This window comes from Lynx rufus, unplaced genomic scaffold (assembly GCF_022079265.1).
Source record: "Lynx rufus isolate CCGP_SWC_20201006 ecotype Redwood Valley unplaced genomic scaffold, mLynRuf1.p SCAF_38, whole genome shotgun sequence".
NCBI classification, from domain to species: domain Eukaryota; kingdom Metazoa; phylum Chordata; class Mammalia; order Carnivora; family Felidae; genus Lynx; species Lynx rufus.
In genome coordinates, this window is record NW_025814854.1 from 2,573,243 (window position 1) to 2,601,024 (window position 27,782).

General features: G+C 59.3%; 1 protein-coding gene across 1 annotated transcript; it reads left to right on the top strand.

Annotated features, from left to right (window-relative positions):
* Positions 1–11,706: 11,706 nt before the first annotated feature.
* On the top strand, positions 11,707–15,156 carry NKX1-1 (NK1 homeobox 1). The gene is made up of 2 exons (XM_047094161.1): positions 11,707–12,172; positions 14,273–15,156. The coding sequence occupies exons 1-2, from the start codon at positions 11,707–11,709 to the stop codon at positions 15,154–15,156; spliced, it is 1,350 nt and encodes a 449-aa protein (XP_046950117.1).
* The last annotated feature ends 12,626 nt before the right edge of the window (positions 15,157–27,782 follow it).

Genomic DNA, 27,782 nt, shown 5'->3' on the forward strand with positions numbered 1-27,782 from the left:
CACGACCAGCATTTCATCAAGGAAAACTTGCATCCTCACCAGCACGTTCCGGCGAGAGGGTTTGCCCCCTGTGTGTGTGGAGGGGTTGGCACGAAACGATGTGTGTCCCGGCTCGTTGAGTCGCTCCTGCCCGTGAACCCAGGGACTCACGTCTGTTTTCCCCTAAAGAGGGGAGGAAAGTCCAAACACGGGTCCACACAGCAACGTGTTCAGAGTAGCAGGAAGCTAACTGAGGGGTGGCCAGCCCGGGCCCCTCGAGGTGAGCAGGGACGGTGTGTGACGTGGGGTCGGGGAGCCGAGACCAAAGCTGCACGCGCAGCGCCCACGAGCACGTCTTCAAAGAGCAGGGAACACGGTAAAAGGGAAGCGGCAGGATGTACGCCGAGGTCCTGCTGTGCTGCGGGTTCCAGAACATGCTCCGGCTCCCTGCGCCTTCTCCAGGAGCGCGGCTTACTTTTGTCGGCAGAAAAGAACACGGGGGCAGCAGGATCCTTCCCGGGCCCCCAGGCGGGGCGGGTCTGGGTCCGCAGGGAGCCCACGTGGCATCCCTCCCACGGCCGGGGCCACAGCCCCCGCGCCAGGGCCCCTGCCCCCTGCCACCCCGGCTGGCCTATGCCAAGTGCCGCCTGAGCTCCCGTGCTCACCAGGCCCTGGGCTGTGTGGCTCTGGGGAGGCGGGATCTTTGAATGTCCCGCAAACGGTGCGGCCTCCACCCGTGCCCAGTAAAGTGGGCGGCCGGTGGGGGACAGGAGCGGGGCCATCTGGGCAGAGCCGAGGGGCCAATGACCGGAAAGGGGAGACACCGACTTGCAAAGGCAACAGCCCTGCAGAGGTCAGGAAGTTCACGGAGGGTCAAGGTACCCAGACTCCTTGTGGGTCCGAGGCCGCTGGACAGAGAACACTGGGCTCCGAGCCACAGCCTGACCCTGTTTTCTAGGACACGTGTGGGCACCCAGCCGCACGCCTCCCGGGGCCACCCTCTCAGGGCCCGACTCCTGAGAACCAGCTCATTCTGTGGTTTTAGTAGAGCAGCCCAGTGGGGGAGGGCCGTGTCCCCCAGGGCTGACCGCCCAGAGCAAGGCTCCCCGCGGCACCAGAAGGCCAAGGAGAAGCAGCACATCGCCCAGCAGCTGCTGTGGGGGACGCACCCAGGCACGGGGCCTGCCGTCACCCCGCTGGAGCTCACTCCAGGCCACTGCCTCTGTCTTGGTTTTTCCCCGAAGGTCACTCCCCTCCGGAGCAGCAGAACCGGTGTCTGTCATACCTCCATTCCGCCAGCAAACAAATACATCAAGCCCTTTGGGCAGTCTCGGGGAAGAGCTGAGCCAGGGCCTTTAGGGGGTGCTGCCGGGGCAGAAACGAGTGTCGGTGCGAAGCCGGGCAGTCGGAACCAGGCGACCTCCGGTGCAGAGGCCGTGGCGAGCTCGGCTCGGGGCCCAGCAGCGGCCGGCGGCCTGACGGGGGTGTGCCGAGCCCAGCAAGGAGGGGGACGCGGGCCGAGCCTCTGTGACCAAGGCCACGGGTTTGGGTTTTGTTCTCTGTGCGTCGTCTGGAAGATGCTGGAGCGGGTGAGGTGAGCCTTGGCATGCACGCCCTGGGTGTTGGGAAGCGGGGGGCCCTCACTGCAGAGAAAGATGGGAAGGCAGGTGGGGGGGGGCGCCCGGGGACCAGGGTGCCCGCCTCCAGCAGGACGTGCAAACACCCCTCAGCTGCTGGGCCCTGGGGTCAGAGACCCCATCCTCCAACAGCCCCACTGCGTGTGACCCCGAGGACCCCTGGTTCTGAGGGAGCCGGCTGGCGGGGGGCAAGGCCAGCAGGACAGGCACGCGTCCCAGGCCCGCCCGGCCCTCCTAGCACCTGTCCCCAGATTAGATTTCTCTTTTCTCATTACCGCGGTAATAGGTCCTTCAGACCTCATTCCAGCCCTAGATATTATCTGACCCGTATAATTAATTAATTATAGCCCAAATATTATAGATTATTAAAAATAGCATAACTAATAGTGTAATATCTCAAGCTGTCGACTTTAATAGTCAACATTGTCTTGGCCGCGCTTATCAGCCCGGGACACCCGGTGAGAATATTGATTCCGGGTAATTTTAGCCGTCATCTGCCATCCTGACGGGGAATTGTCAGGGCCTCACCCAAGCCGGGGCTCATTTGAAATCGTTAAACTGCCGCACGGCTCACGGTGGATCTTAATGTTCCTTTTTCTCCCCTTCAATATGTTTCAGCAACAGAGAGGAAAATAAATAGAGAAGTGGAGGGGGAAAGGCGGGGGGAGGGGGCGAGTCCGCTCTCGAGGGGAGGGGAGGAACGACTGATTTGTCTCTCTCCCTGGGGACCCCGCACTCGCACCGCAGCCCCCCACCCCCACCCCTCTTTCCCGGAGACCGTCCAGCGCCGGGGAGGCTGCGGAGAAGATCCACGCGCGCTGCAGCTCGGCCCGGATCCCGAAGCCCTGACTTTGCCGGCAGCGTGGCCCCCACCCCCCACCCCCATCCCGGGCTGCGCCCCGGCGACCCCCGAGACCCACCCGCGCGCACAGGGCGCTCAGGCCACAGAGTCAGCCCCTCGCGGGGCACACGCGGCGCACAGACCCACACACGAGCGGGCACACGCACGCGGAGTCACGTGGACACCGCCACCACCCCCACGGAGCAGACTCATGCAGGGCCACACGTGCGCATGAACACTCGGGCACATGCGTGTGGAGCGCACACACCGTCAACCGGCGCGTGCACTCACTGAGGGCCTCCCGGGGGCCGGGTTAGGTCCGGGGGCTCGGAATGCGCGGGGGTGCCCACGAGGAGCCAGGACCCCGTGGAGTGACCTTGGAGAGGGGGCCTGGGGTGCCGCACTGCCAAAAGGCGTCGGCGAGGGGGGTCTCCGGAGAAGAGGGAAAGTGGAACCGCGAGCCCCTCCCGCCCATCACCGCCCCCCCCCCCCCCCACTGCTGCAAACCCATCGCCAACTTCGCTTGGGGAAGGAGGGCAACTGCCAGCAGGCAGGCCGCAGGGACCCTCTCACACGCAAAAGACCCCCAAGGGGCGGGGTTCGGTGGGGGGGAGCAGTTGGGGCGTGCCTGAGTCTCCCCCCAATCCTCCCCATCCGGGTCCCACGCAGTTCAGCGGCTCACCGGCACCGGGAGCGCGCTCAACACCCCCACCTCTGGGCGTGCTCACCCCACCCTGACCCTACTCGCCCCTCCCCCACTCCCCCTGCCCGCTGGAGGGGGGGGAGCACCCCCTGGAGCGGGGAGGGCGCCGGGGCAGCGGAGCTCCACAATCGCTCCTCGGAGGCTTCCCTTGGAGTGTTACTCAAACTTCTAATTAGGATTCACGCATGTGATAATAATTTAATAATCAGGGAGCCGTGCAGGAGGCATTAACCTCAATTAAGCTCATTACGCGGCGTGACTGCCCCCACCGCATGCCCTCCCGACCCGAGTGCGTCCTGCGGGGGTGACGGTGGCATATACGTGCTGGGCGGGAAGTTTCACTGCATGCATTTATTGAACACTTTCTGTTTACCTTGCCTGGCCCTCTCCTCGCACCCCAGTTCCCGGTGCCCTCTCCCTTCTTCCTCCCTGGAGGACCCGGCTCCCAGGACACTGTCCACTCTTCCTGACCAGGGAAGCGCCTGACCTTCCCACCCACCCTCACGACCTCCCGCCCCCTGTCAAGGCCTATCAGGTGGAAATTGAAGGACCGCTGGTGGCAGCCCGCTCTCCACGGTAACTGGATAACTGCCTACCCTCCTTGATGGCAGACCTGCCTACCTTGCCCATTTCCGCCCCCATGCCCACCACCGGACTCACCCTGTCAGAGGTGTGGCATGGAGAGTAGCCCAATGCGTGGTGGGTGAAGGAATGAGCCCCCCGTAGGATGTGGGGAGGGGGGAAAAACACTGGTACCTGGGTCTGGGTGACTGGAGAGATGTCGCCCAGGGCTCGTGGGATAGGCGAGCAGTGGATAGGTCAGCTGGTGGACATACGGAGGTCTGGTCACAGAAACCGAGGCAGGTAAGCCAGGCGAGATGGGAACTGAGCAGACAAGTGGGCGGGTACTCCTCAGGCCGCACCTTCTCCACTCTAGGATGCCATGGGTGGGTTAAGGGCCCCACTTGTATCAGTCCGGTTTCTGCTACAACACTGCCGTGTAACAAACAGCCCCACGGCTCTCAGTGGCCCACAGCCGTCACCCCCATTTCCTGCCTGTGGACCATGATCAGCTGCCATTGGGCGCCCCCCCACTGGGCTCATCAGGTGGGGTTTGGGTGGGCTCCAGACCTTGATTCCTGGTCCCAGCTGAGGGAACAACGGTGTCCAGAGCATGATCTCTTCACAGACGACAGTGGACGCTGCAAGGGGCAGAAGCACAGATGCTCTTGAAGCCTGAGCTCAGAGCTCCTGGTCCCTTCTGCCCACGCGGGTCATGTGGCCAAAGTATAATTTCAGTGGGTGGGAGGTATACTTTCCCCATTGAAAGGCCGTGACCGAGTAAGCGGATGAAGGGAGAGAAAAACTGGTTAAACTATCCAGGGGCACCTGGGTGGCTCAGTCGCTTAAGTGTCTGACTCTCGATTCTGGCTCAGGTCATGATCTCACGGTTTGTGATTCCGAGCCCCATGTCAGGCTCTGTGCTGACAGTGCAGAGCCTGCTTGGGATTCTCTCTCTCTCTCTCTCTGTCTTTCTCTCAAAATAAAAAAAAAAAAAATGAACTTTTAAAAATTATCCAGTCTGTGATATTTCTGATTTAATTCGAGTTTTCCCATTGGATGGGGCTGGGGGCAGGGGGGAGGGGCAAGAAGCACTACTGTGACGCGCCCACGTGCACAGACGCATCTTGGGTCGAGAAGTAAGCTGTGCACTGAGACACACAGCCCAGCAGGGGTAACGATTCCTTCCCTGGGCAGGGACTTCCCATGTCGGTCTCCATGCCATCCCAACCTGTCACCCCTGGTGAGACCCAGGCAGAGCCCGGGAAGCATGGATTTGGGCACCTGGGATTTACTGAGGCAGGAGAAATCCAGGAGGTCGCGTAGGAAAGGCAGGGACAGAACACAGCAAGGATGCCTTCTGGAGAAGTCTCGTCTTGGCCTGATCTGCAGGGAGCCCTGGAGTGTAAATCCCGACAGCTGTCTAGCCTTGAAGGAGGGACAGTGTCCCCCCAGGTGTCTCTAGGAATGAGTCTCTTATCAGCCAAGGACAGTTCTGAGTAGCTCGTGGGTCTGAGCTGGAACTCCTTACACTCCTAGCAGCAGGGGCAGGGATCCAGGTGGGAATCGGGGCAGAGATGTGGACAAGATCTGGAAAAAGATCTAAGCAGGGATCTGAGTGCGGATCTGGTCAGGGGTCTGGCGGGGGATACCACCTTCATCCACCACACCAAGGAGAAAGTTAATCAGCACCAGACCCGTCTGTTGGTGGAGGACAGAGCCAAGGCGGCCAGGGCCCTGACTCCCCAGCCAGGGCCATCTCCCTGCTCACAGGGGCCAGGGATAGACCGGGAAGTCAGACCACGGCGGGGGTGAAAGTAGAGTGTGTGGGCTGAAGTGCTCGCCCCACCCCTCAGCGCCGTGCCTTCCGATTTGCCTCGTCACTTTTTGCATTTTGCATTCCGCCTTTACTTTGACGGGGGACACAGAGCTGAGTGAGACACACACAGTGTCCGGGAGCCCACAGTCTGAAGCCGGAGCCACATGTGAACAGATAAAGACCCCGTGATGTGTTAAAACATGACAGAGTGGAGCTCGGGTTTCGGAAGGACACTCAGGAAGGTGTCTGCCTCCACACAGGGAAATCAGACAGCTCCCAGGTGGTGCTGCCACTAAGGTAAGTGGGAACGATGCACGTGGCCAAGTGGCCAAGGGCACTGGTCAAAGAGGGAACTGCAGATGTAGGCACATGCCAGGTTGACCACTGGGCTCAGGAGCTCTGGGCACAGGGCACAGGTTTAGGGACTGTGCAGGACAGCCTACGGGGTCCAGGGAGGAAGTCCTTAATGCCGGGCTGCAGAGCCCAGAGGCCGGCCCTAGACCCTGGCAGCCTTCAGGTGTTTCTGGAAGGGGCATGTGATTTGATTTGTGCTTTAGGATGATGGAGAACAGACCGGAGGGCTAGGCTGTGGCAAGGGCAGTAAGGGGTGAGGGCATTCATCAGCGGGAGACTCTGACACCACACGCCCAAGGCATCCCCAGACCCCCTACTCACAAGGGGTCTTCTGACCGCCCACCTCAAACAGGGAGGCTTAGGGCATTCCCCCGGGTAAAAAATCTATAGAAAGCCCAAACTGCTGTGGTGATTACTGATGGCGAGAATGCCTGCGCTTGGAGCCCTGGGTACTAACAGAACTCTGTAGGTCAGGGACACAAGGTGGCTGTTCTGGGCAGGACTGAACCTGGACATCCTTGTCGCCCTTGTGAGGTGGACCAGTGGCAGGCAAGCAAAGCAGCTGGAAAGACCAAGGGCAAAAAGGGCCATTCTAGAGAGAGCCTGCAGTGGCAAGGACCCCTCGGGGCACCCCACCTGGACTACCTTCCCTTTGGCATCTGGTAGCTGATTATGTCACTTTGCATGAGTAGGACTCGCATCCACATCAAAGTTCACCACATACGGGCTGGGTGACATTGGAGCATGTGATCAATTGTCTTCATCCTCAGTTTGCCCACGTGTGAGGTGGTAATCCCCACTGCTGCCCTACCTTCTGGTCGGAAAACTCTTCGGAGCTAGGATGTCCTCCGTGGCCAAGGGAGGAAGCTGGCCACCACCTCCTCAGTGCTGATGTGGGAGTTGGGTGCCCTGCCCCCCCGCCCCCCCTCCCACACAGCACCCTTGACTGCACAGCCCGAGAGCCACTTTCAGTTTTGATGATTCAGGATTTTGTCTTTGTTTTAAAGGGTTTAAACCTCACCTTTGCGTTTGACTGACTCCTTGCCATGATCCAGGACCAGTGCTACGTGCTTTTCATCTTTGAACTCATGCAGCTTAGAAATAGAAGCATTCAAACCTGGACAGTGAAAACCTTGTAAAAATCCCTACCCTTTGGTTGGCCCTGGCTTGGCCAATGTGAATGGGCTGGGGGGTAGCACGCACTGTGCCCGGACGCCACACCACACACACAGCCTGCCGCCCTCGTCCTCCGGTGGGATATCCTAGAGTCCAGGGAAGCGAGCCAAGCTCGGGGCACAGATGTTACAGCAGGTGGACAACCGAGGAGAGCTTAGCCGTGGGTGGCAGTTTGCGCTGTCCGCGGTGCTGAACGCTCGAGCGCGCGGGGTGGGGGGGGGGGCGCCCGGCGGCGGGTGCGCTGTCCGTGGTGCTGACGTGCTTTGGCTCTGTCTGTGGGTCTGAAGACGCCCTCGGTGCCGCGGCTGCGCGGTCCGTAGGGCGCAGGCAAACGCCCGTGTTTCCATCTCTTCTCTGCTGTTGAGTGTGGCGTACCCTTGCTCGAGAAGTCAGGAGACCCCAGGAGAGGTATATCTTAAAGAAGATGAATAAAGAAATCCATAACTAGAAAGTTCCCCTCTCGTTTTTCAAACTCGGGGCGAGCAAAATTGTTCCCCGAGGAGCAGAGGGGGTGCAGAATCCTCTTACCTCTCGCCTCTCCACGAGGAGGGAGCTTAAAAGCCTCTTGTTCTCATCCTCCTCCTCTGCCTCCTGCATCCTCCCCACAGTCGCACAGGAGGTTGGCCTATTCGGAGACACCAGCTCATCAGCGGGACTCGGCATGGACTCGAGGAGTCAGAACACTAATGTGTAGATGGAGGTGATAATGCCTTCCCTGCATATTTCACAGCGATGTTGGGAGGGCCCTGGGCAGTCTGGGGTGGGGGTATGCTTTGCATGAAACGTTGTACAAAGCGGGGGTTATCCATCCATGTGCCCCTGTAGACCCCTGAACGTTGCTGCCCCTCCATCCTGCCCGATAAAGCTTCTCCAGCAAGAGAAGGGAGGACCCCCCACCCCCATGTACACGAAGGCTGTGACTGTGTTGTTACTCGACTCCCAAGGGGAAGGTATAAAAATCACATAGAATCCAACCCCCTACAAATGACAGGTGGAGACACTGAGTAGGGGGTTCATAGGCACATATGTTAGTGGTGGGGTGTCCCACCTGCTCTTGTGCACCCCACACTCCCAAAAACTCTGGTGTTGGGGAGAGAGTACGGCTGGAAGCTCAGCCCTCCCTGTACCTCTCCCTCCAACACCTCCCCTTCCTCTTCTGCATAACCTCAGTCCCCACCCACTACTGTTCCCTGGGCCACTTCTAAAACCTTGCAGCCCCAGTCCCTCCCCCAGATTTCTACACTTGTTCCGCGTCGGTCACTGTCTTGGTGCACACCCCCCACCCCAGCCTGCCAATGACCCCATCTGGTCCTGACTGATGTGAGGTGAGTGGAGGCTTAGCAATGAAGGGGTGTCTCCTGTCCACCGGGTAGGCAGAGGCATCCCTATCTCAGGCACTGATTTCACCTGTCAGTGCCCACCTGGGGCCCTGCAAGGGAAGCTGGTGGCTTGGAGATAACCCGATATGGCAGATGGGCAAAGATTGCACAAATGAGGGTCTAATTGACAATCAATTGTGATTAGGAGCAAAAGGACGTCTTTATAGCTAGCCCTAGACGCTCCGAGTTGAAGTTGGGGGGAGGGGAGGGTTGTTCCGGGTATCTGAGAGAGTAGGGTGGGTGGGTGCTGTGCATCCCTGTGAACGGGGTTATTTCTTAAGAGATGGGGGAGGGGGAGGGCAAGAGAGGATGCTAGGATCTCCCTGAGCCTTGTCCTCACACAGCAGCCCCCTTCGCATGGGAACGTGACCCGAGGTTGCCTACGGAGCTCTGGAGGCCTCCCCTCACACCCCATTGCCCTCCCCCTGCTCCCCTGGGCCAGACTTTGCAGTTCATTACTCAGACCACTGCAGCTCCCATTAGACTGTTGAGAGCACGGAAGAGAGAGGGAGAGGAGGACCAAGGAGGGAGTCTTGGCACCTCCAGACTCCAGGACACTCACAGCACTTTTGTCCCAGTAACACTCAGCCCCGAGCCAGCCCTCGCCTCTGGGCAGGGAGCACTTCCTGCTGTGCTGAGTGTGTGGATGTGCTTGGTTGTATATTACAATATGTTATTTGATTATGCCTATTACATATCATATTTAATATACTGTGTTCCCTCTACTATGCTTTAGTGATACTCACCATACATTGTACTGCATCTCCATGACATAAAACATCATCTTACGTGTGTTTGTGTTGAATGAACGTTGTAGCGAGACGCCTCACATCTCTCTTCCTCACCTTCAGGTGCCCAGTGTGTATAACGGGGGTGAGAGCAGACCCACGTCCACACCCTGCCCACCCGGCAGGGTGTGGGGGTTGTGACAGCCATGTTTGTGCCTCCCTGGTGACCTGCAGTAGCTAGGGGACAGGTGCTGTGTGGCATGGAGTGTGAGCACGCACATGAGGGGTAGAGCCAGGTCAGAGGTCTGTAGTTGGGACCCGCCCCTAGGGCACCTCATGCTGTGCCGGGGGGGGGGGGGTGGGCGGGAGCAGTGGCAGCTCAGGGACTGGCCAGGCAGAGGCCCTGGGTGCCCTCCTCACGGAAAGCGTTAAAGAGGGGACCGAGACCAGTGCAGAGCTGGTGGGCACTGGTGAGGCTGGCTGCAGGGACGTGAGTGCATTAGTGGGTCATGCGCCTGAGATGGTGTGCCCAGGTGCTCATGAATGAATCTGCGACTGTATGTGGTGCCTGCTGCTGAATGAGTGTGTGTGTGTGTGTGTGTGTGTGTGTGTGTGTGTGTGAATGGGGTGTGCACATCTATATTCAAACTTAGCTGGGGGAGGGGTAGAGAGAGCCTAAGAGTCCCACCAGGAAGGTGGGGGCGGGAAGGAAATAATTACCTCCCTGTGATGAGAGATTATCCACCCTCCTTCCCCCAGAGGTGATTTATAATTTAAAGATAAAGAATAATCAAGTCCTGGCAAGGAAGGACACAGTGTTGTGGGTCTGATTAGAATCTCGGGATGGACCAGCACGCGGGGGAGGGGAGGGGAGGGAGGGGAGGGGAGAGCCCCTGCCTCCCCCCAGTCCCAGCCTCCCTGAGGCTCAGCATGTCCGAGCTGGGCCCAAATTACAGCCGATTGGTCCCCCATTATTTCTCCCAACTTTTAATTTCTGCTTCCAAAGGATCATTGCCCGCGGTAATTGCAAAGGACCCGTCCTTGTGCGCGGAGCAGGCTCCGGGGACCGCAGTGTGAGGTGGCGCGCACACCGCTCGTGCACACGCCCGCGCGCACACTCACGCCCGTCACACACAGCCTCACACCCCGCAGACCCTCGCACGCGCGCTCCCACCGCCCGCTCCCACCTGGGTCCCACCGGCGACGCGACGGCCGAGGAGCTCGCGGGCTCTGCGGCGGGAGGAGGGGGGAGGGCGCCGCCGAGGGGCAGCAGCGGTCTTACCCTCGGACGCCGACGCTGGCCGGTCCTTCCGAGGGCCGCAGGGCCCGGTGGTGCACACGTGGCAGCTGTGGGTGAATACGCGCAAACACAGCCCCGGCCCGCGGGGCTTCTGGTTTCTCCGGGCGCGGGGGGTGGAGGAGTTTGCCGCACGATGCCCCCTTACTTGAAGGGTATCGATTCTCGTGTAGGCCGCCTGCCGTTTGTACGATTCTTCCGTCCCCATTTGGGGGGGGCGGGGGCGGGAGAGCCGTCCGGCCTCCCTCATTTTCGATCCCACTTCTAACGAGCGACCCAGGGGCCGCCGGCCCCGCCCCTCGCGGGGACACGAGGCCGGGCCCTAGTTTGAGGACGCGAAGGGGGCGGGAGCGGGAGGGGCCGGAGGGACCGAGACCCTGAGCCAGGGAGACCCAGAGACTCGAGAGGCGACCCCGAGACGAGCGCCCGGGAGAGGCGGGAGCGAGGTCCACCGAAGGAGAGGGAGGGGGCCGGAGACGCGCGGAAGACGCCGAGAGTCTGCCTCCGGGGACACCCCCCACCCCCCGCCACGACCCCACCCCCTGCCCCCAGCCGCGGAGGGACGCCGGGGCCTCGGGGACCGCGGTTGCGCCGGGACTGCGCGCCCCGGAGCCGGACGAGAGGCCGCCTGCCCGCCGCGTCCCGCGCCGGGATGTCCCGGCCGAGTCTTCGCGCTCGCCGGCCCGCGCGCCCCGGGGCCTCCGCGGCCCCTCCGCCGACCGATCCCGCAATTATTTAAAAGCCAGGGCGGCTCCTCCCCCTTCGCCCAGGAGGCAGGCGCACCGTTTCTGGACGAGCGGAGGCGCGGCGACGCGCCGCTGACCGCGACAGCCGCTCGCGGCCCGCACTCGGGCTCCGGGCTGCGCGTCTGTCGGTCGGGCCCGGGGCTCCGTCCGTGTGTCCCGCGCGGGGCCCGCCTCCTCCGCCCGGGGCCGTTCGCAGCCAATTAGGCGCGCGCGCTAACGAGGGCGGCGGCGCCCCGCGGCCGCCTGCGGGCGCACGTGTGTGCGGCGTGTGGGCGCGTGGGCGCCGCCGGCGGGGTCGCCATAAATGCGCGGGCCGGGCGCGGCGGGCGCCTGAGGCGGCGGCGGAGGCAGCGCCGGGCGGCAGCGGCCGAGAGCCAGCCGAGCCGAGGCCGCCTGCGCCGGGCCGTGCGGCGGCGCCCGGGGCCGCCGGGGATGGGAGCCCAGTAGCCGGCGGGGCCCGAGCGGCCGGAGCGGCGGGAGGCCGGCATGAGCGCGAGCGGCCCGGCGGCTCCCGGGGACGGCCCGGCGCTGCCGCCGCCGCCGCCCGGGCCCGGCCCGGGGCCCGCACCGCCCGCCGCCACCGCCGCCGCCACCGCCCGGGACGCCATGGACGGGCGCGCCGAGCTGCCCGCCTTCGCCCGCGCGGGACCCCCGCCGCTCGCCGCCAGCGACACGGTGCCCGCGGCGCCCGAAGGGGCCGGGGCGGCCCGGCCTGGCCCGCCGCCGCGCCCCACGTCCTTCTCGGTGCTGGACATTCTGGACCCCAACAAGTTCAACAGCAGGAGACGCCGCTGTGTGCTTCTGGGCCCCGCCGCGTGCGCCCCGTGCGCTCCGGCCCCGTGCGCCCCGGCCCCCTCCGCCCCAGGGCGCCCGCCGCGCTCAGAGGACCTGGAGCGCCGCGCCCTCGCCGCCGCCGGAGGAGCTGGGGCCGCCACCGGAGCTGAGCCGCCGCGTGAGTAGGACACGGCCCGCTCCGGGTGCGGGGGGCGGGGGGACGGGCCGCATCTACGCGTTCACGCTCCTGGGCCCCTCGGCGCGCCTGGCCGGCCGGGTGCCGGGGCGGTGTGCGAAGTTCGCAGCGCGCGGGGCTCCGTCCGACCCGGACTCCGGGGCCCGCGCCGCCCCGCGCCTCCCGGGATGGCTCCGCCAGCGGGTCCCGGGGCTGCGGGGCCGCGGGGCCGCGGGGCCGGCCTCGGAAGGTAGTTGGTGCCGGAGGAGGAGGGCGCCTGCGAGGCTGCGGGCCCGTGACCTCCCCGCCCCCACCACGGCTGCCCGAGGCCTCCCTTCCTCCCCCTTTCCTCCTCCTCCTCCTTTTTTTTTTTTTTTTTTTTGGGACAAATCAGACTAATTGTGACAAAACGCTGGTTATCTCTGGAAAAACAATTAAATCCCTTCGATTACAGTTAAGGGGAAATGTGCTTAGCGGCGGAAAGCGGCCGGTAATGGGGCGGCCCGCGCCCCCGGCCCGGTCGATATCCCATTACGGCAGCATGCATATCTCTTTCAAGCACCTTGCAAACTCCCCCCGAACATCTAAATTATAGGGTCAAAATTCGGATAATTACTCGATTAAAACCTATTACACTTATTAGGGGCCGCTATTGATCGAGAATTGCATTCGACCGGCTCCTGATTGCTTTTGGTTCCCCCTCCTCCGGCCCTTTCTCCCTCCAACTTCCCAGCCCCTCGCCGAGCAGGGACGGGAGCGAGCGCAGGGCAGCCAGGGCTGGGGCCGCAGCCTTGGGGCATGGGGGCCTCAGGTACTTGGCTTTGCCGGTTCCAGGTGGGGTCTAGATGGAGGGGGAGCAAGCCCAGGCCGGCCGGAGGGAAACCCTCTGGGCTTTGGGCCTAGCCTGGGTTCTGGGAGTCTCCACCCCGAGCCTGCACCCGCATCGGGAGCCCATCCCAGCGGAAGGCCCTGGCTCTCGCAGCTTCAGGGAGGGAGCCAGGCCAGGCCCTCTCCCTCCTCAGATCTCCCCCGGACAAGGCAGGGCTGTAAGGCCAGGTGCTCTCAGGGTCCCCTAGGGGATAGCCCCTGCTCCCGCCAAGGGGTGTGGCTGGGGGGCCAGGCCACCTGCCGTGCCGACTTCCACCTAACCTCTGCGGTTGCCCTGGAGGAGTCTGCTGGTACCGAATTTGACGTTTGTTCCCGGGTTCTCCATGTCAACCTGACTCAACAGCAGGGGCCTCGGTGCCGACTGGGCCGCACTGTGTAGGGCACCTGCCTGGCTTTTCTCACGGTCGGTCGGTGGTACCACCACCTGTGGGGGTGGAGTCTGCGCGGATGCCCTCCCAGGGCCTGCCCAGGACAGACCCTTTCTTGCAAATTTCCGCGACTCAAAATGCAGCCACCTCAGGGGCCTCTGCTGGGAGGAGCCCTGCTGCCGCGCAGACTGGGCCTAGCGGGGACACGCCCCCGACTGAGCGCCGGCTCCGGACCCCCACCGCCCAGGACCGGACCTCCTGGTCAGGACCCCGACCCACCCGGGTTTCCGCGGCGGGGAGGACGGCTGCCAAGTTCCAGGCCCAGGAGGCTTGAGGTGGAATCGGGGCCAGGGCGGCCGGTTCTGGTCCCCAGGAGCCCCCCACTCCTTGCAGGCGGCGCCAACCCCACCGCCGCCGCCTCTGGCCCGCAGGCTCTAAAATGCCGGGTAATTGGCTGGCCCTCGCCTCTCCGTAATTGGAGGGTAATCTACGCCGAAATAAATTAAATGGCCGTTAACTAGTTTGTACATTACACAAAATGAGTTTAATTAAGTTTGTATCTGCCCCGCGGATCGATCGGAGCCTTCACTCCGCTGTAAACCCCGCGCGCGGAACCGGCCCGGCCCGGCCCGGCCAGGGAGGCTCGGCGCAGGGGAAGCTTCGAGAGAAGCAAGCGAGGAAGGGATAGCGAGGCGCCCCGGGCGCGCGGGAGGGGAGGGGGGGGGGAGAACGAAAGCGCCCAGGGGAAGAGGAGGGGGGGAGCGGAGAGAAGGGGACCCTCCCCGGGGCGGGAGCGGGAGGGAGGGCGCCGCGTCCTGACTGTGCTGTGCTCCCCGCCCGCCCGCAGACGCCGGCGACCCCTACAAGGCGGAGGAGGCCGAGGCCAGCGGCTACAGCAGCGGCGGCGGCGGCCGCAGCCCGAGCGCGGACAGCGGGGACGAGGCGCCCGACGACGACGACGACGACGACGACGGGGCGCCCGAGGCCGGGACTGCGCGCGGCGCGGAGGAGGCGCGGGGAGGCGGCGGCGGCGGCCTCGCGGCCCGCGGGTCGGGCTGCCCGGGCGCGGCCGAGGCCGAGGCGCCCCCCGGCGCGGTGGACGAGGCTGCAGCCCCCGGCCCCCGCGGGACCTCGCCCGGAGCCCCAGGCCCGCCGGGGGTCGCGGCGGCGGCGGCGGCGGGGGGCGCGGGGACGACCCCGCAGGGCGCGGCCGCGGCCGCGGCCAAGCCCAAGCGGAAGCGCACGGGCTCGGACTCCAAGTCCGGGAAGCCGCGGCGCGCGCGCACCGCCTTCACCTACGAGCAGCTCGTGGCGCTGGAGAACAAATTCAAGGCGACGCGCTACCTGTCGGTGTGCGAGCGCCTCAACCTGGCGCTGTCGCTGAGCCTCACCGAGACGCAGGTGAAGATCTGGTTCCAGAACCGCCGCACCAAGTGGAAGAAGCAGAACCCCGGCGCCGACACGAGCGCGCCGACCGGTGGCGGCGGGGCCGCGGGGCCGGGCGCGGGGCCGGGCGCGGGGCTGCCGGGCGGCCTCAGCCCGCTCAGCCCGTCGCCGCCCATGGGCGCGCCGCTCGCCATGCACGGCCCGGCCGGGTACCCGGCGCACGGCCCCGGCGGCCTGGTGTGCGCCGCGCAGCTGCCCTTCCTGTCGAGCCCGGCGGTGCTGTCGCCCTTCGTGCTGGGCTCGCAGACCTACGGCGCGCCCGCCTTCTACGCGCCGCACCTGTGAGCGCGGCGGCGGACGGGGACCGGGAGGCGCCCGCCGCCGCGCTCGTGCAAGGCCTCGGTCGTGGACTCTGTACATAGCCCGTTGCTACAGGAGAGTTTTAAATTTATAAACGACTGTTCGCGTCGGGGCCGGGCTCGGCCCGCTCGGAAGCACTTTGCTGAACTTGACTCAATCAATAAACCGCAGGAGGCCGAACCCGCGTCCCTCAGGCTCCCGCGCTGCCTTGCGCCGGTCCCGTCCGGTCCCGTCTGTGCGTACTTGGCGCGACCGAGGCGCCTCGGGGGCTGTTGCGCCAGGCGCCGCGTTCAGGCCTCGGTTTCCCCGCGGGCGTGGTGTCCCGTGGCCAAGCTCTGCGGTCGGAGGGCGTCTGGGTTCCGCCACAGGCGCGCGCTTGGTGCTGGCCGACTGAGGCTACTGTCCGAGAGTCCCGCGTCCCCGCGTCTCCCCTTCCCCCACCCCGGATCCTCTAGCTTCGGGGACGCCCCCCTTCCACCTCCGTGGAGCCTTGGGGGGCCCTCAGGGGTGCGGGAAGCCCGGCGGGACGGAGCCGGGCGGGGCGGGGGCCGCGGGTGTTGGGCGCATCCTCCCCCGGCCCCGCAGGGACGAGCTCCACCGTCGCTTCCCAGCGGAGGAAAGCTGGGGCGCGCCGGGCTCCAGACACTTGCCCGAGAGCGCCGAGCTGGACCGCGAGCCCGGCCCGCACGAGTCCAGCGCTCCAGCCCGGCGCGGCCACCTCTCCTCCAACGACTGGCGGGTTCCCCTCCAGTCGCGGTCCCCACGCGGGTTCCTGGAGCCCCGGAGACGCGGGGAGGCTAGAGGCGGCGGCCCCCGGGCGGGCGGCTGCCCGACGCGAGAGCCGAGGCTACGGGGCCGCAGGCCGCCGGCCCGCCGGGACTGCGAAAGAGCCCGCAGGGGCGGCAGGACCCGGGGCGCCGTGGGGCCCGTGGGGCTGGTCCGCGCCGAGCCCGGCGCCGCAGAGGGAGCCAGGGCGCGGCGGCGCGTGTCTAGGCGAGCACCCCCCTGCGCCTGCGAGGAGGCGGCTGAGCTCTCCCAACTTTTCCCTGCGCCAGGCAGCCCGCCACGGTCCACTTTGGGGAGGGCTGGCGGCCGAGGCTGGAGCTGCGAGCGAGACGGCGCTGTGGGGGTGGGCGGCAGCGATCCCCCACCTGCCTGGGTAGGAGTGAGGAGAGCGCCCCCCCACTGGCTTCACCATCACTAGTGGGTAAAGGGCGGCTGAGGGGCAGCTGGGACCACCCTGCCCACCACGCCCCAGGCTCCACCCCACCTGCCACCCCCCCCCCGCCCCTGCTCCCCACCTGCACAGCGCCGGCACCAGGAGATTTTCCGCTAAGTAAGCCTGCTGACTGACTCCCTCAGCCCCAAGAGGGGGGCTCTCCCACTGGCCGAGCTCAGCACGCCCCAGGAGTGGGGCTCAAATCTGCTGAATCTAACGGGAGAGGGGAGAGGACGTGGGGACACCCCTGGTCTCACCACTGAGGCCTGGGCACCCAGGGTGTAGGCAGCTGACAGAGGAGACCCAGAGCTCCAGAAAGCTCCAGAAGGCTCTTGGCCTGAAATCAAATCACAGCATCGCGGTGCACTTAGCCCAAGTGGGCTCAGGGGCGGCCAAGGCAGGAAGCCACAGCCTCCGCTTCTGCCGAGCCGAGCCGGGAGGACAGGCCAGAGGAGGCAAGCCTATCAACCTAGAGGGTGTGGGGTCCGCGCTCCAGGGAGCCCCTGCTTCCCCTAAGCCCACCTGCTGAGCCCAGTGGAGTCTGCTGCTCCACCGCCCTCAGAGGGAGGGGACGAGGCAGACCCCAGGTACCGCGTCTCCAGCGCGCCCAGCCCGAGCTAGAGGCAGAGGGGAGAGGCGGTTTTCCGGATTCCTCAGCACTGCCCCTGCCCCACGGGGTGGGGGGGGGCTGACTTCGCTGTTAGTGCCAGGAAGGGCTGTCTCAGTCCTGGGATCCGAGTGCACCGAGGGATGGCCCCTCCTCGAGCTCCGAGGACCAGTCCTGGCTGCAGTCGCAGCCGTCTGTAATCCCAGAACACACCCACGTACCTTCCGTCACCTGGAAGGAGTCTCCTGTCCAGCAAGGCACAGGCCCTGCAAGTATGAGCCCAGACGAATACAGGCCTCCCTGAGGGCCTTGCTGGGGAGGCTCTGCTCACCACACTGACCCCCAGGCTCCTGCCCAGGAACCGCCGAGCCCAGGCAGACGCAGAGCTCCCTCCCCGTGAGGCCACTCCCCACACCACCCAGCCCTCCTCGTCTCCCTCCGTGCCCAGCCCACAGCTGGCGCTCTGTGGTCCCCTGCTGGTGGGATTGGCTGTGGCTGCATGAAAGAGAAAATCCAAAGAACACAAGTTGAAAGGTTATTTTCTTTTGTGTGAGGAAAATCTGGCCGCTGGCAGCCCCAGGCAGCCATGACACCTACAAAGAGCCCTTGGAAGCCCTATTCCATCCCACTATCTGCTACAGCTTCCCTGGGCTGGGTCCTCATCCTCAGAGATCCATATGGAGGGTGACGCTCCAGCCATCACATCCCCATTCCAGGCAGCCAACAGGAAGGAAAGGAGCAGAGGGGCACACCCCTTTTCCTTTTAAGGCGCTTTCCCAGAAGCCTATGTAACACAGCTGCTCACAACTCATTGGTCAGAGCTTGGTCACATGACCGCTCCTTGCCACGGGAGGCTGGGGAATGTAGTTTTTTAGAGCCGGTGGCAACTCCTAGTGAAAAGGGGAGAGTGGATGGATATGGGGGCCGCTAGCCGACCGGCCACCCCCGCATAGCACCCTCCAGCGTTGCCCCATTCCTTGCCTGCCTGCCCAGCTCCTTTGCCCATCTTTGTTCCGTCCCCCCCCTCCCCCCCCCCCCCCCCGCAGCTGGGCACGCGGGGGCCGTGGGCTCACCCAGCTGTTGGCCACACCCTCCAGCGGGCACACCCCAGTGTGTTCATTTCCCTCTGTCCGTGACCCCCCACCGCCCCCTCGCCCCCACTGCCGGCTCGGGCCACCCTCCCATCCCGCCATGTGCCCTCCCCGCCCACCTCGGACTGACCCCTGCGCCCTCCCTCCTCACCCACTCTTTCTGCTAGGCGGTGTCCAAACATGCTCTAGGGTCCACACCCTCCTTCGAGCCGACCCTGTCCAGCTGCCCTCCCAAAGCCAGAGTTACCCAAAGAGCTGTCTCCACTCGCTGTCCACTTCGGTGTCTCCGCCCGCGTCTCCCCTTCAGCCCCGCGCGGCCCTGGCCCCACCGCCTGCCGGTTCTTCTGCTGGACCCCGGGCCCCACGCACCCCTCGCGCCCCACCTGCAGTCCCGCAGAGGCGACCCTGAGCGCAGCTCCGCCCCCCCTCTGGGACCGTGCCCGCCCCGCCCCCCCACCGTCTTCCAGCAAACGCTGGTGGCCCGTGCGCCCTGACCCACCTGACTCCCCACCCTGCCGCCCCGGCCGTGGGGCCGCGGTGCCCTCGTCCACGTGGTCCCCTCCCCACACCGCAGCCCCGCAGCAGAGGGGCCATCTCTTCAGCCTCACAGGCCTCCCCGGCGTGTCTAGAGCTGTCACCCGACCAGTCCCCGTGCCCCTCCCGCTCCTCCTCCCTTGCCCGCGGTTAGTCACGTGTGACCACACGCCCCCGCTCCCAATCAGCCAGCCTCATCTGTCACATCGCCCGTCCCAAAGTGGCCCCCTGAGGGCCCAATGTGGAGTCCCCAGGTCTCTGCTCTGGGTCACTTGAGGTTCACAGGGCTCTGTGAAGTGTCACTCAGCTCAGAGGGGTCTCCCTAGGCTATTCGAGGGATGGCGGGGGGGGGGGGGGCTTCCTTCCGGGAGGGAATGACGTTTACATAGGGAGGGCAAGGCTGACAGACAGCCTGGGCACCAGGGGCACCAGCTGGGGGAGGGGGGAGGGAGGGGAGGGTCAAGCAGGTCACTCTCAGGGACGTAGGCACTGTCACGTGGAGGGACACGGGTCCATTCCAGGGCCCCACCCCCCACACGTCCCACCCACACCTGTTGATGGCCCCTTCAGAGCAGCCCTACTGAGGGCACATTCTCCCCCTTGCCCGGACACGGGCCAATGGTAGCTGGAGGCTTATCCCCATTTCTTGCTTTCTGGGCAGCTAGGGGCTGCCATGTGATCAAGTCTGGCCAAGGCCATGCAAGCAGTGTGTGTCTTCCCTTCCCAAGAGGGGTTCCCGGAAAGGCCCTTCACAGAAAATGGAGGCAACACCCCACCGTGCCTCCTTCCTTCTCCAGACCCTGTGATGGCTGGAGCCCCAGCAGCCAACTTGGGCCAAGAGGTAGTCTGGGGAACGGAGGTCCTACGCACTGGTGCTGGGAAGAGACGAGGCTCCAATGGCACCGTGGGTGGCTTCTCACCAGCTTGGGGCGCTCACCTGATAGGCACACATACAAGCCAGGGCCACTCGGGGGTTTCCCATTCTGCGCAGCCGGTTCTGTGACACGCCATTTCTGTAAGCTCCGTCCAACCCCAGTCCTGAGGCCGCGACCCTGCAATGATGCTCCCTGGGCCCTGCCGGTCGTCCCTCCTGCCATCCCTCTGCTGTTCTGCAGGCTGGCCCGGGCGGGGGCAGCAGTGCCCTTCGGGACCACGTTCCTGGGCTGAGGTATGCAGGTGCCACGGCCCCGCCCTCGCCCCTCTGGGCTGGGAGCCCCTTCGCGGGGCCTGTCACCACAGCCCGGCTCCCAGCCGGCCACGGGCGTCCGCGCTGCACCAGGCCAGCGGGCCTGCTCTCCCACCGGCTAGAAACACACGAGCGCGCAGGCCTGTCCTTCAGGAAACTCCGGCAGAGGCAGCACCAGATGAGACACAGAGGCACTCAGGCCTGAGTGAAGTCTCACAAAATCCCTCCTCCTCCCTCAGCGCACCCCTCGTTTTCTAACTGCCTCAGAGCGGACAGAAAGACATCTCTGACGTAAAAACGCAGGACAAAGCCACAGTAATCAAAACAGGTGTACTACATAAACGGGCGGGCTGACGGGACAGAAGAGAGTTCTGTCTTCCCTGGGTGTCGACCTAAGAGAAAGGCGGTGTTCCACGTCTGCAGAAGAGACAGCTTGTTAGAAATGGATGACACGAGCAGCCACCTATTGGGAATGGAAACTGGGTTTCCGGGCTCGTATTTTGTATCAAAACCAATGACAGATCAGTGAGCGAAATGTGAAAATGAAGCCCAAAAAAGTACCGGGAAATGTGGGAACATTTTTTAATGTAATCTTGAGTGGGGAAGGGACACAAAACACAAGAGGCAGGAGAGGTCGGGAAGACGCAAGGCACACAAAATCCACCCGGCCGAACGGCGATCGCAGAATCGGCAGACGGCAAATACTCGAGGCTCATCACACTGAGCTACTTGTCTTTTTTTTTTTTTAGTTTTTTTTTTAATGTTTATTTATTTCTGAGACAGAGACAGAGCATGAACGGGGGAGGGGCAGAGAGAGAGGGAGGCACAGACTCCAAAGCAGGCTCCAGGCCCTGAGCTGTCAGCACAGAGCCCGACGCGGGGCTCGAACTCACGGACCGTGAGATCATGACCTGAGCCGAAGTCGGACACTTAACTGACTGAGCCACCCAGGCGCCCCTGAGCTACTTGTCTTAACTAATAAAGAGCTCCTACAACTCACACAAGTTAGTAAGTCAACAGGAAAACGAGCAAAGGATATGGACATCCAGCTCCCAGAAAAGGAGAAACGACCAGGACTTTGCCACAGGAGAAATGCCCAGTAGCTCATCCCCCTAAGAGGCACATCAACCAGAACTCCCAGGTGCCACTGCTCCATGGGGCAAGCACCCGGTGCCGCCACCGCTGCATGCCCAGGGCTCCGGGAGTCCGCGTCTTCGCAGGCTGCTGCCACTGGGAAAGCGAATGGAGCGGTCCCACGGCAACTAGCACAGTAGCAGCTGCACAACCGCTGGGGCTCCGCACTTGTGATCCCGGGGGCCCAGAGAGACACCCGTGGCTGTCGTGGATGCGTGTGTGCAAGCCGTGTGCTGGACCTCCGGGAACGGTCAAGGGCTAGGAAGGGCCTTCCTGCCCAAAGTCGGGACTGCTCAAAATGCCACAGAACCCGAGGGAAAACGGCCAAAACTAACATTTTCAAGACTCCGGAAATCAACCAGAGACCTGGACCGATAGGCTGAGTCATGGTGGGAGGTTGGCGATTCCCAGTCCCTCTCCTGCTTTGCAGTGTGACCTTTAAACCCAGCAGCCTCACAGCCACAGCGGCTGTGGGAATCAGTCCGGCAGTCACTGGGAGGTGAAGACGAGGTGTGGAGCCCCCCGAAGCCCTCCCCTCAGAGAACTGGCACCATTTGACCTGTCTGGCTGCTGCCTGGAAAAAATCCATTCGCCAGGCTGGTCTTTTTCTGGCCTGACTCAAGTGGCCGAGTGTGGGTTTGTGGCAAACAATCAGCGGCGCTGTTTAATGATGCGGCCGCCCACAGAGGCAACGTGCGCTTGGGCAAACGAGAGGCTGGCCAAAAAAACCTCAGAAGACCTGAGAAGTACCTAGCTCTCACCTCCGGCTGAACTCGAGGCCCTGTACAAGCAGGAAGTATGAGTTCTCGGTGAGAACTGACTGGCTGAGCAAAGTGAGCCCCACATGCACACACAGCTTGTCTACAAAACCACAAGACTTCTTGGGTCAAAGCATTTAAGGAAGTCTCTGTTCAATCATTAGCTGATCACTAAGCTAACCACAGAGACTCCAGTGACCAAGCATAACAAAGAATACAGATTTACATAATTAGTCCAGAAAGGACATTAAACAAACAGCGACAACAAATGTGGGGGGGAGGGGGGAGGATCTGATTTCCAGAGTTGTCATGTTGTATTATCTAAAATGTCTAATTTTCAACAGAAAAATTATGACACATAAGGTATCGGGAAAGTGTGGCCCATACACAGGGACAGAAGCACTCAATGGAAACTGTCCCTGAATAAGCCCAGATGTGGAACTTGTTAGACAAATGTTGTAAATCGGTTATTATAAATATGTTCAAAGAATTAAAGGAAGACACGTATAAAGAATGAAAATGAGAATGGCGTTTCACCAAATAGAGAATATTGGTAAAAAGAAAGACATTATAGAAAAAAAAAAACAAATAGAAATTCTGGGCTCAGAAAGTATAGGTGAAATGAAAAATTCATTAGAGCAACTAAACATTAGATTTTTGTTGGAAAAGGAATCTGTGATCTTGAAAACAGATCAACAGGTTCATTCTGAGGAGCAGAAAAAAGAATGAAGAGAAATGAACAGGGCCTCAGGGACCAGAGAGACATCAACCAGCTGACACACACATAAGGGGAGTCCAGTGACAGGCGAGAGAGAAAGAGGCAGGAGAAGAACAAATGGCCCCACACCTCCCAAATTTGATGAAAAACCACCTCTAAATCCAAGAAGCTCGACCAATCTCAAAGACGACACAAGCAAAGACACACAATCAAACTGTCAAAAGTCAACGACAAGGAGTACCTTGGAAGCAACAGGGAGAAGCCCCAACCTGTTGTGTACATGGCATCTTCTAGAAGGTGAACACTGGCTTCTTGTGAGAAACCATGGGTGCCAGAAGGCAGTGAGATGACACAAAGTGTTAGAAGAGAAAGACTATTACCAAGATTTCAAAATCCGGCAAAGCCATTCTTCAGAAGCGAAGAAGAAAACATTCCAGATAAACAAAAATGGGGAGAATTCACTGCCAGCAGACGTCTCCTACAGGAAATAACTGCAGGGAGCCCTTCAGGCTAAAGTGAGAGACACTAGTCAAATCCACAAGAAGAAACACAGAGTGCCGGTAAAGGCAACCACGCAGCCAAAGGGCAGACAGAATGAATGTATTTTTGATTGTAAACGTTTTCTTTTCCCATCTGAGTCAAAAGAGCTGCATAAAGCGATAATCACAAAACTATGCTGACGGGCTCACAATCTATCAACACGTAATTTGTACGACAAAAAATGGCACAAAGAAGCTGGGAGGGAACAGACTTATGTTAGAGCAAATGCTCCTGAAATTAAGTTGGTATGAATCCAAACTAGACCATATTCAGTCGTTCACTCTGAAGGTTCCAGAGCAACCACTAAAAAATTGCCCCCAACACAAAAACAAACACCCAGTGAAAGGCACAGGGGGATTAAGTGAACGTCCATCCAACATACAAGAGAAGGACAATGGGGAAAAGAGAGATAAAAAGATGTGTAGAAAAGCTGAAAGGTGACAGATGTAAATCTTTCTTATCGTAATTACATTAAAGGTAAATGGAGTAAACTGCACTATAAGTGCAGAGATCGGCAGAACAAATGAAAAGCCACAATTAGCTACATGCCACCTATAAGGAGCACGTTAGGATCAGATAAAGATGTACCACGCAAACAACAACCAGAAGGCGTACTGATATCACACAAAAAGAGACTTAGAGACAAAAGCTGTTAGAGACAGAGAAGGCTGTGTTACAAAAGGGTCAGTATATCAGGAAGAAATAATAGTATAAGCATATATGCACTTAACAACAGAGCCCCAAAACACATGAAGCAAAACCAACAGAAGTGAAAGGAGAAACAACTGGACAGGAATGGCTGGAGACCGCAATCCCCCACTTTCAATAGTGGGTAGAACAACTGGGCTGAAGGCCAACAAGGAGAGAGGGGAGGTAAGCAACACTACGAACCAACTCAACCTAACATGTGTCTACACGACACCCAACAACAGAATAGTTTCTCAAGTGCATGTGGAACATTCTCCAGGGTCGCGCATACACAAAATAAGTCCTAAAGGAGTGAAACCATACATGATGTGTTCTTTGGCTACGTGGAATGAAATCAGAAATTAAGTAACAGAAAAACATTGGGAAATTAACAAGTATGTGGAAATTAAACCAACTCTTAAATCACAAGAAAAATGAGAAAATACTTGGAGATAAAGACGAGGCAGAGCACACACAACTTACACGATAAGCTAAAGCAGCACCTAGATGGAAACTTCCAGATGTAGACACCTAATGAAAAAGAAGCTAGACCTCAAATCAGTAAGCTAATCACCTATCTTAAGTAACTAGAGAGAAAACTAAGCCCAAAGCAACCCGAAATAAATAAAAGAGTAGAAAATAATGAAACAATGAAAAAATAAAAAAAATCAACAAAACCAAAAGCTGGGTTTTGAACAGATAGTAAAATTGGTAAGCCTTTAGCTAGACTGGCCAAAAAACTTGAGAGAGAGAGAGGACAATTTTCTAAAATCAGGAATGAAAGAATAGATGTTACCACCACACTTACAGAAATAAAAAGGGCTGTAAAGGAATAGTATGAACCACTGAGATCAACAAATTACAATAAAAAACCTAGGTGAAATGGACACATTCCTAAAAATACAGAAGCTACTAAAACTGGGGAGCCTGGGTGGCTCAGTCGGTTAAGCGTCTGACTTTGGTTCAGGTCATGATCTCACGGTTCCTGGGTTCGAGCCCCGCGTCGGGCTCTGTGCTGAAAGCTCAGAGCCTGGACTTGCTTCAGATTCTGTCTCTCCCTCTCTCTGCCCCTCCCCTGCTCATGCTCTGTCTCTCGCTGTCTCTCAAAAATAAACGTTAAGGAAAAAAAAAAAAAGCTACTGAAACTGACTCAAGGAAGAACAGAAAATCTAAACAGATCTATAATAAATGAAGATAATCAGTTAATTAAGAAAAAACAACTTCTCACAAGGAAAAGCCCAGGACCAAATGACTTTACTGGCAAATTCTACCAAATGCTTAACGAATTAACACAAATCTTCCATAAATTGTTCCCAAAAAAGCAGGAGAGGAAGGAACACTTCCCAATTCAACCTATGAGGCCAGTAGTACTCTGGTACGAAAGCCAGACAAAGACAGCACAAGACGAAATACACACTGATATCTCTTATGAATACAGACACAAAAGTCCTTAACAAAGTACTAGCACAATAGGTCAATGGAATCACAGAATACTAGCAAACCAAATGCAGCTATAAAAGGGGCGCCTGGGTGGCGCAGTCGGTTAAGCGTCCGACTTCAGCCAGGTCACGATCTCGCGGTCCGTGAGTTCGAGCCCCGCGTCGGGCTCTGGGCTGATGGCTCGGAGCCTGGAGCCTGTTTCCGATTCTGTGTCTCCCTCTCTCTCTGCCCCTCCCCCGTTCATGCTCTGCCGTTCATGCTCTGTCTCTCTCTGTCCCAAAAATAAACGTTGAAAAAAAAAATTAAAAAAAAAAAAAAAAAGAATTATCACGACCAAGTGGGATTTATCCCATGAAAGCCAAGAGTGGTTCAACGTACAAAAACCAACTAACATAATAAACCGTATCATCAGAATAAAGGACAAAAGCCACATGATCGTTTCCGTAGAGACAGATGGATGGACATCGGACAGATGCAACGTCTTCTCAAGACAAAAACACCTGACAGAGTAGAATTAGAAGGTCACTTTCTCAGCCTGGCAAAAACCATCTTCAAAAGCCCACAGCCCACACCGTACCATGGGGTGAGACTCTGAAAACTTCCTCCCCAAGCCCAGGAACAAGGTGAGGATGTCCACTGTCACCACTGCTACTCGACACTGTACTCGAGGCTTCTACTTTGCCAAAGCAGTTAGGCAAAAGAAAAAAACGAAAGCATCCAAACTGAAAAGGAAGCATTTTGTTTGCAGATGATGTGACTGTGTGTTGAGAAAATCCTTAGAAATCTGCACGCACGTGCTAATCTATTGGAATTAACCGAGTTGAGCAAAGTTTCAGGCTACAAAACCATACAAAATTCAGTTGAGTTTCTATAAATTGAGAACAATCTAAAATGAAATTCAGAAAAAGTTCCATTTGCAACAGCATTAAAAAGAATAAAATACTTGAGAACACATTTAACAAAATGAGTGCAAAATGTGGACACTGACAAAACGTTGCTAAAAGAAGCTGGGGAAGAGCCTAACGATCATGAGACCCCGAGTGCATAAGCCACACGGCTAGGTATTAAGTATAGTGACCCCTAGATCCAACAAAACCTCTATCAAAATCTCAGCTGCCTTTTTTTTTTTGGCAGAAACTAACAAGCTGACCCTAAGACGCATTTGGAAATGCAAGGGACCCAGGCCAGCCAAACAGTCTTGAAAAAGAACAAAACTGGAGGGAGGACTCACTTTCAGGTTTCAAAACTTACCACCAAGCTACACTAATCAAGACACTGCAGCACTGGCATAAGGACATATAGGTCAGTGGAACAGAACTGAGAATCCGGAAATAAATTCATACATTTATGGCCAACCGACAATCAGCAAAGGTGTTAAGATAATTCAGTGGGTCGGAAAGAATAATCTTCTCCACACACAAAAGGACAAAGTTGGGCCCCTACCTCACGCCATATACAAAACTAACTCAAAACAAAACTGACCTGAATTTAAGAGCTAACCCGATAAGGACACTTAGAAGAAAACGTAGGGGCATATCATGACCTTGGATCAGACCATGCTGCTTAGACAGCACACCAGAAGCACAAGAAACAAAAGAAAAAACAGATCCTGGATGTTATCAAAAGTAACAACTTAGTGCTTCTAAGGGCACTATTGAGGAAGTGAGACAGAATGGGAGAAGGTATTGGCACACGATATAAGGATCCGGCATCCAGAACAGATAAAGAATTTTTACAACTCAAAACAAACTATCCGACTGAAAATGGTCAAAGGATCTGAACGGATATTTCTATGGCCAACAAACACACGAAAAAATGATACCACTGGTCACTAGGAAAATACAGACTAAAATACAAATCAAGACACCACTTTACGCCAATTACAGATAATAACAAGTGTGGACAAGCGCAGACAAGAAATTGGAACCTTCACGCGCTGCGGTGGAAATGTAAGTAAAATGGGTCGGCTGCTTTGGAACAGTTCAGCAGTTCATCCAAAAGTCAGACAGAGTCGCCATATGACCCGGCAATTCCGTTTCTAGGTGTAAACCCAAAAGAAATGAAAATATTATGTCCACACAAAAACCTGTACACAAACGTTCACGGAAGCATTATTCATAACAGACAAGCGATGTGGAACGACCCACATGTCCGTGATGAACAGATAAACAGGGTGTGGCATCCACTCAATGGGTATCATCACTAGCCCACAAAAGGGGCTGGAGTTCTGGCATATTCTATCACACGGAACAACCCTGGAGACACGGGGCTAAGCGGACGAAGCCGGACGCGAGGGGCATTCACGTGAAACGTCCAGAAAGGGCGCAAACCCGCAGACAAATCCAGAGGTGCTGCACACGCCTGCCCACGGGACAGGGCTTCTTCTGCGGTGATGCAAAGTTCTGGAATCAGGTGGTGTGGGTCGCACAACACCGTCAACGCACTTAATGACACTAAGTTGTACGTTCTGAAAGGGTGAATGCTATGGTATGTGGGTTCTGTCTCAGGAACGCGGTCCTTGGAAGAACAAGAGCAGTGAGGTAGTTGTGGGCATTCTAACGCAGAACCACCACCCCACACGTGTGCGTTGGAGGCACAAGGCACAGCGCCGTGAGCGGTTCACTTCCGGTGTGTTCGTCTTAGGAACGGTGTGCGCGTAGAAGTGTGGGTTTCCTGGAGCCCCTCCGAGCGATCACC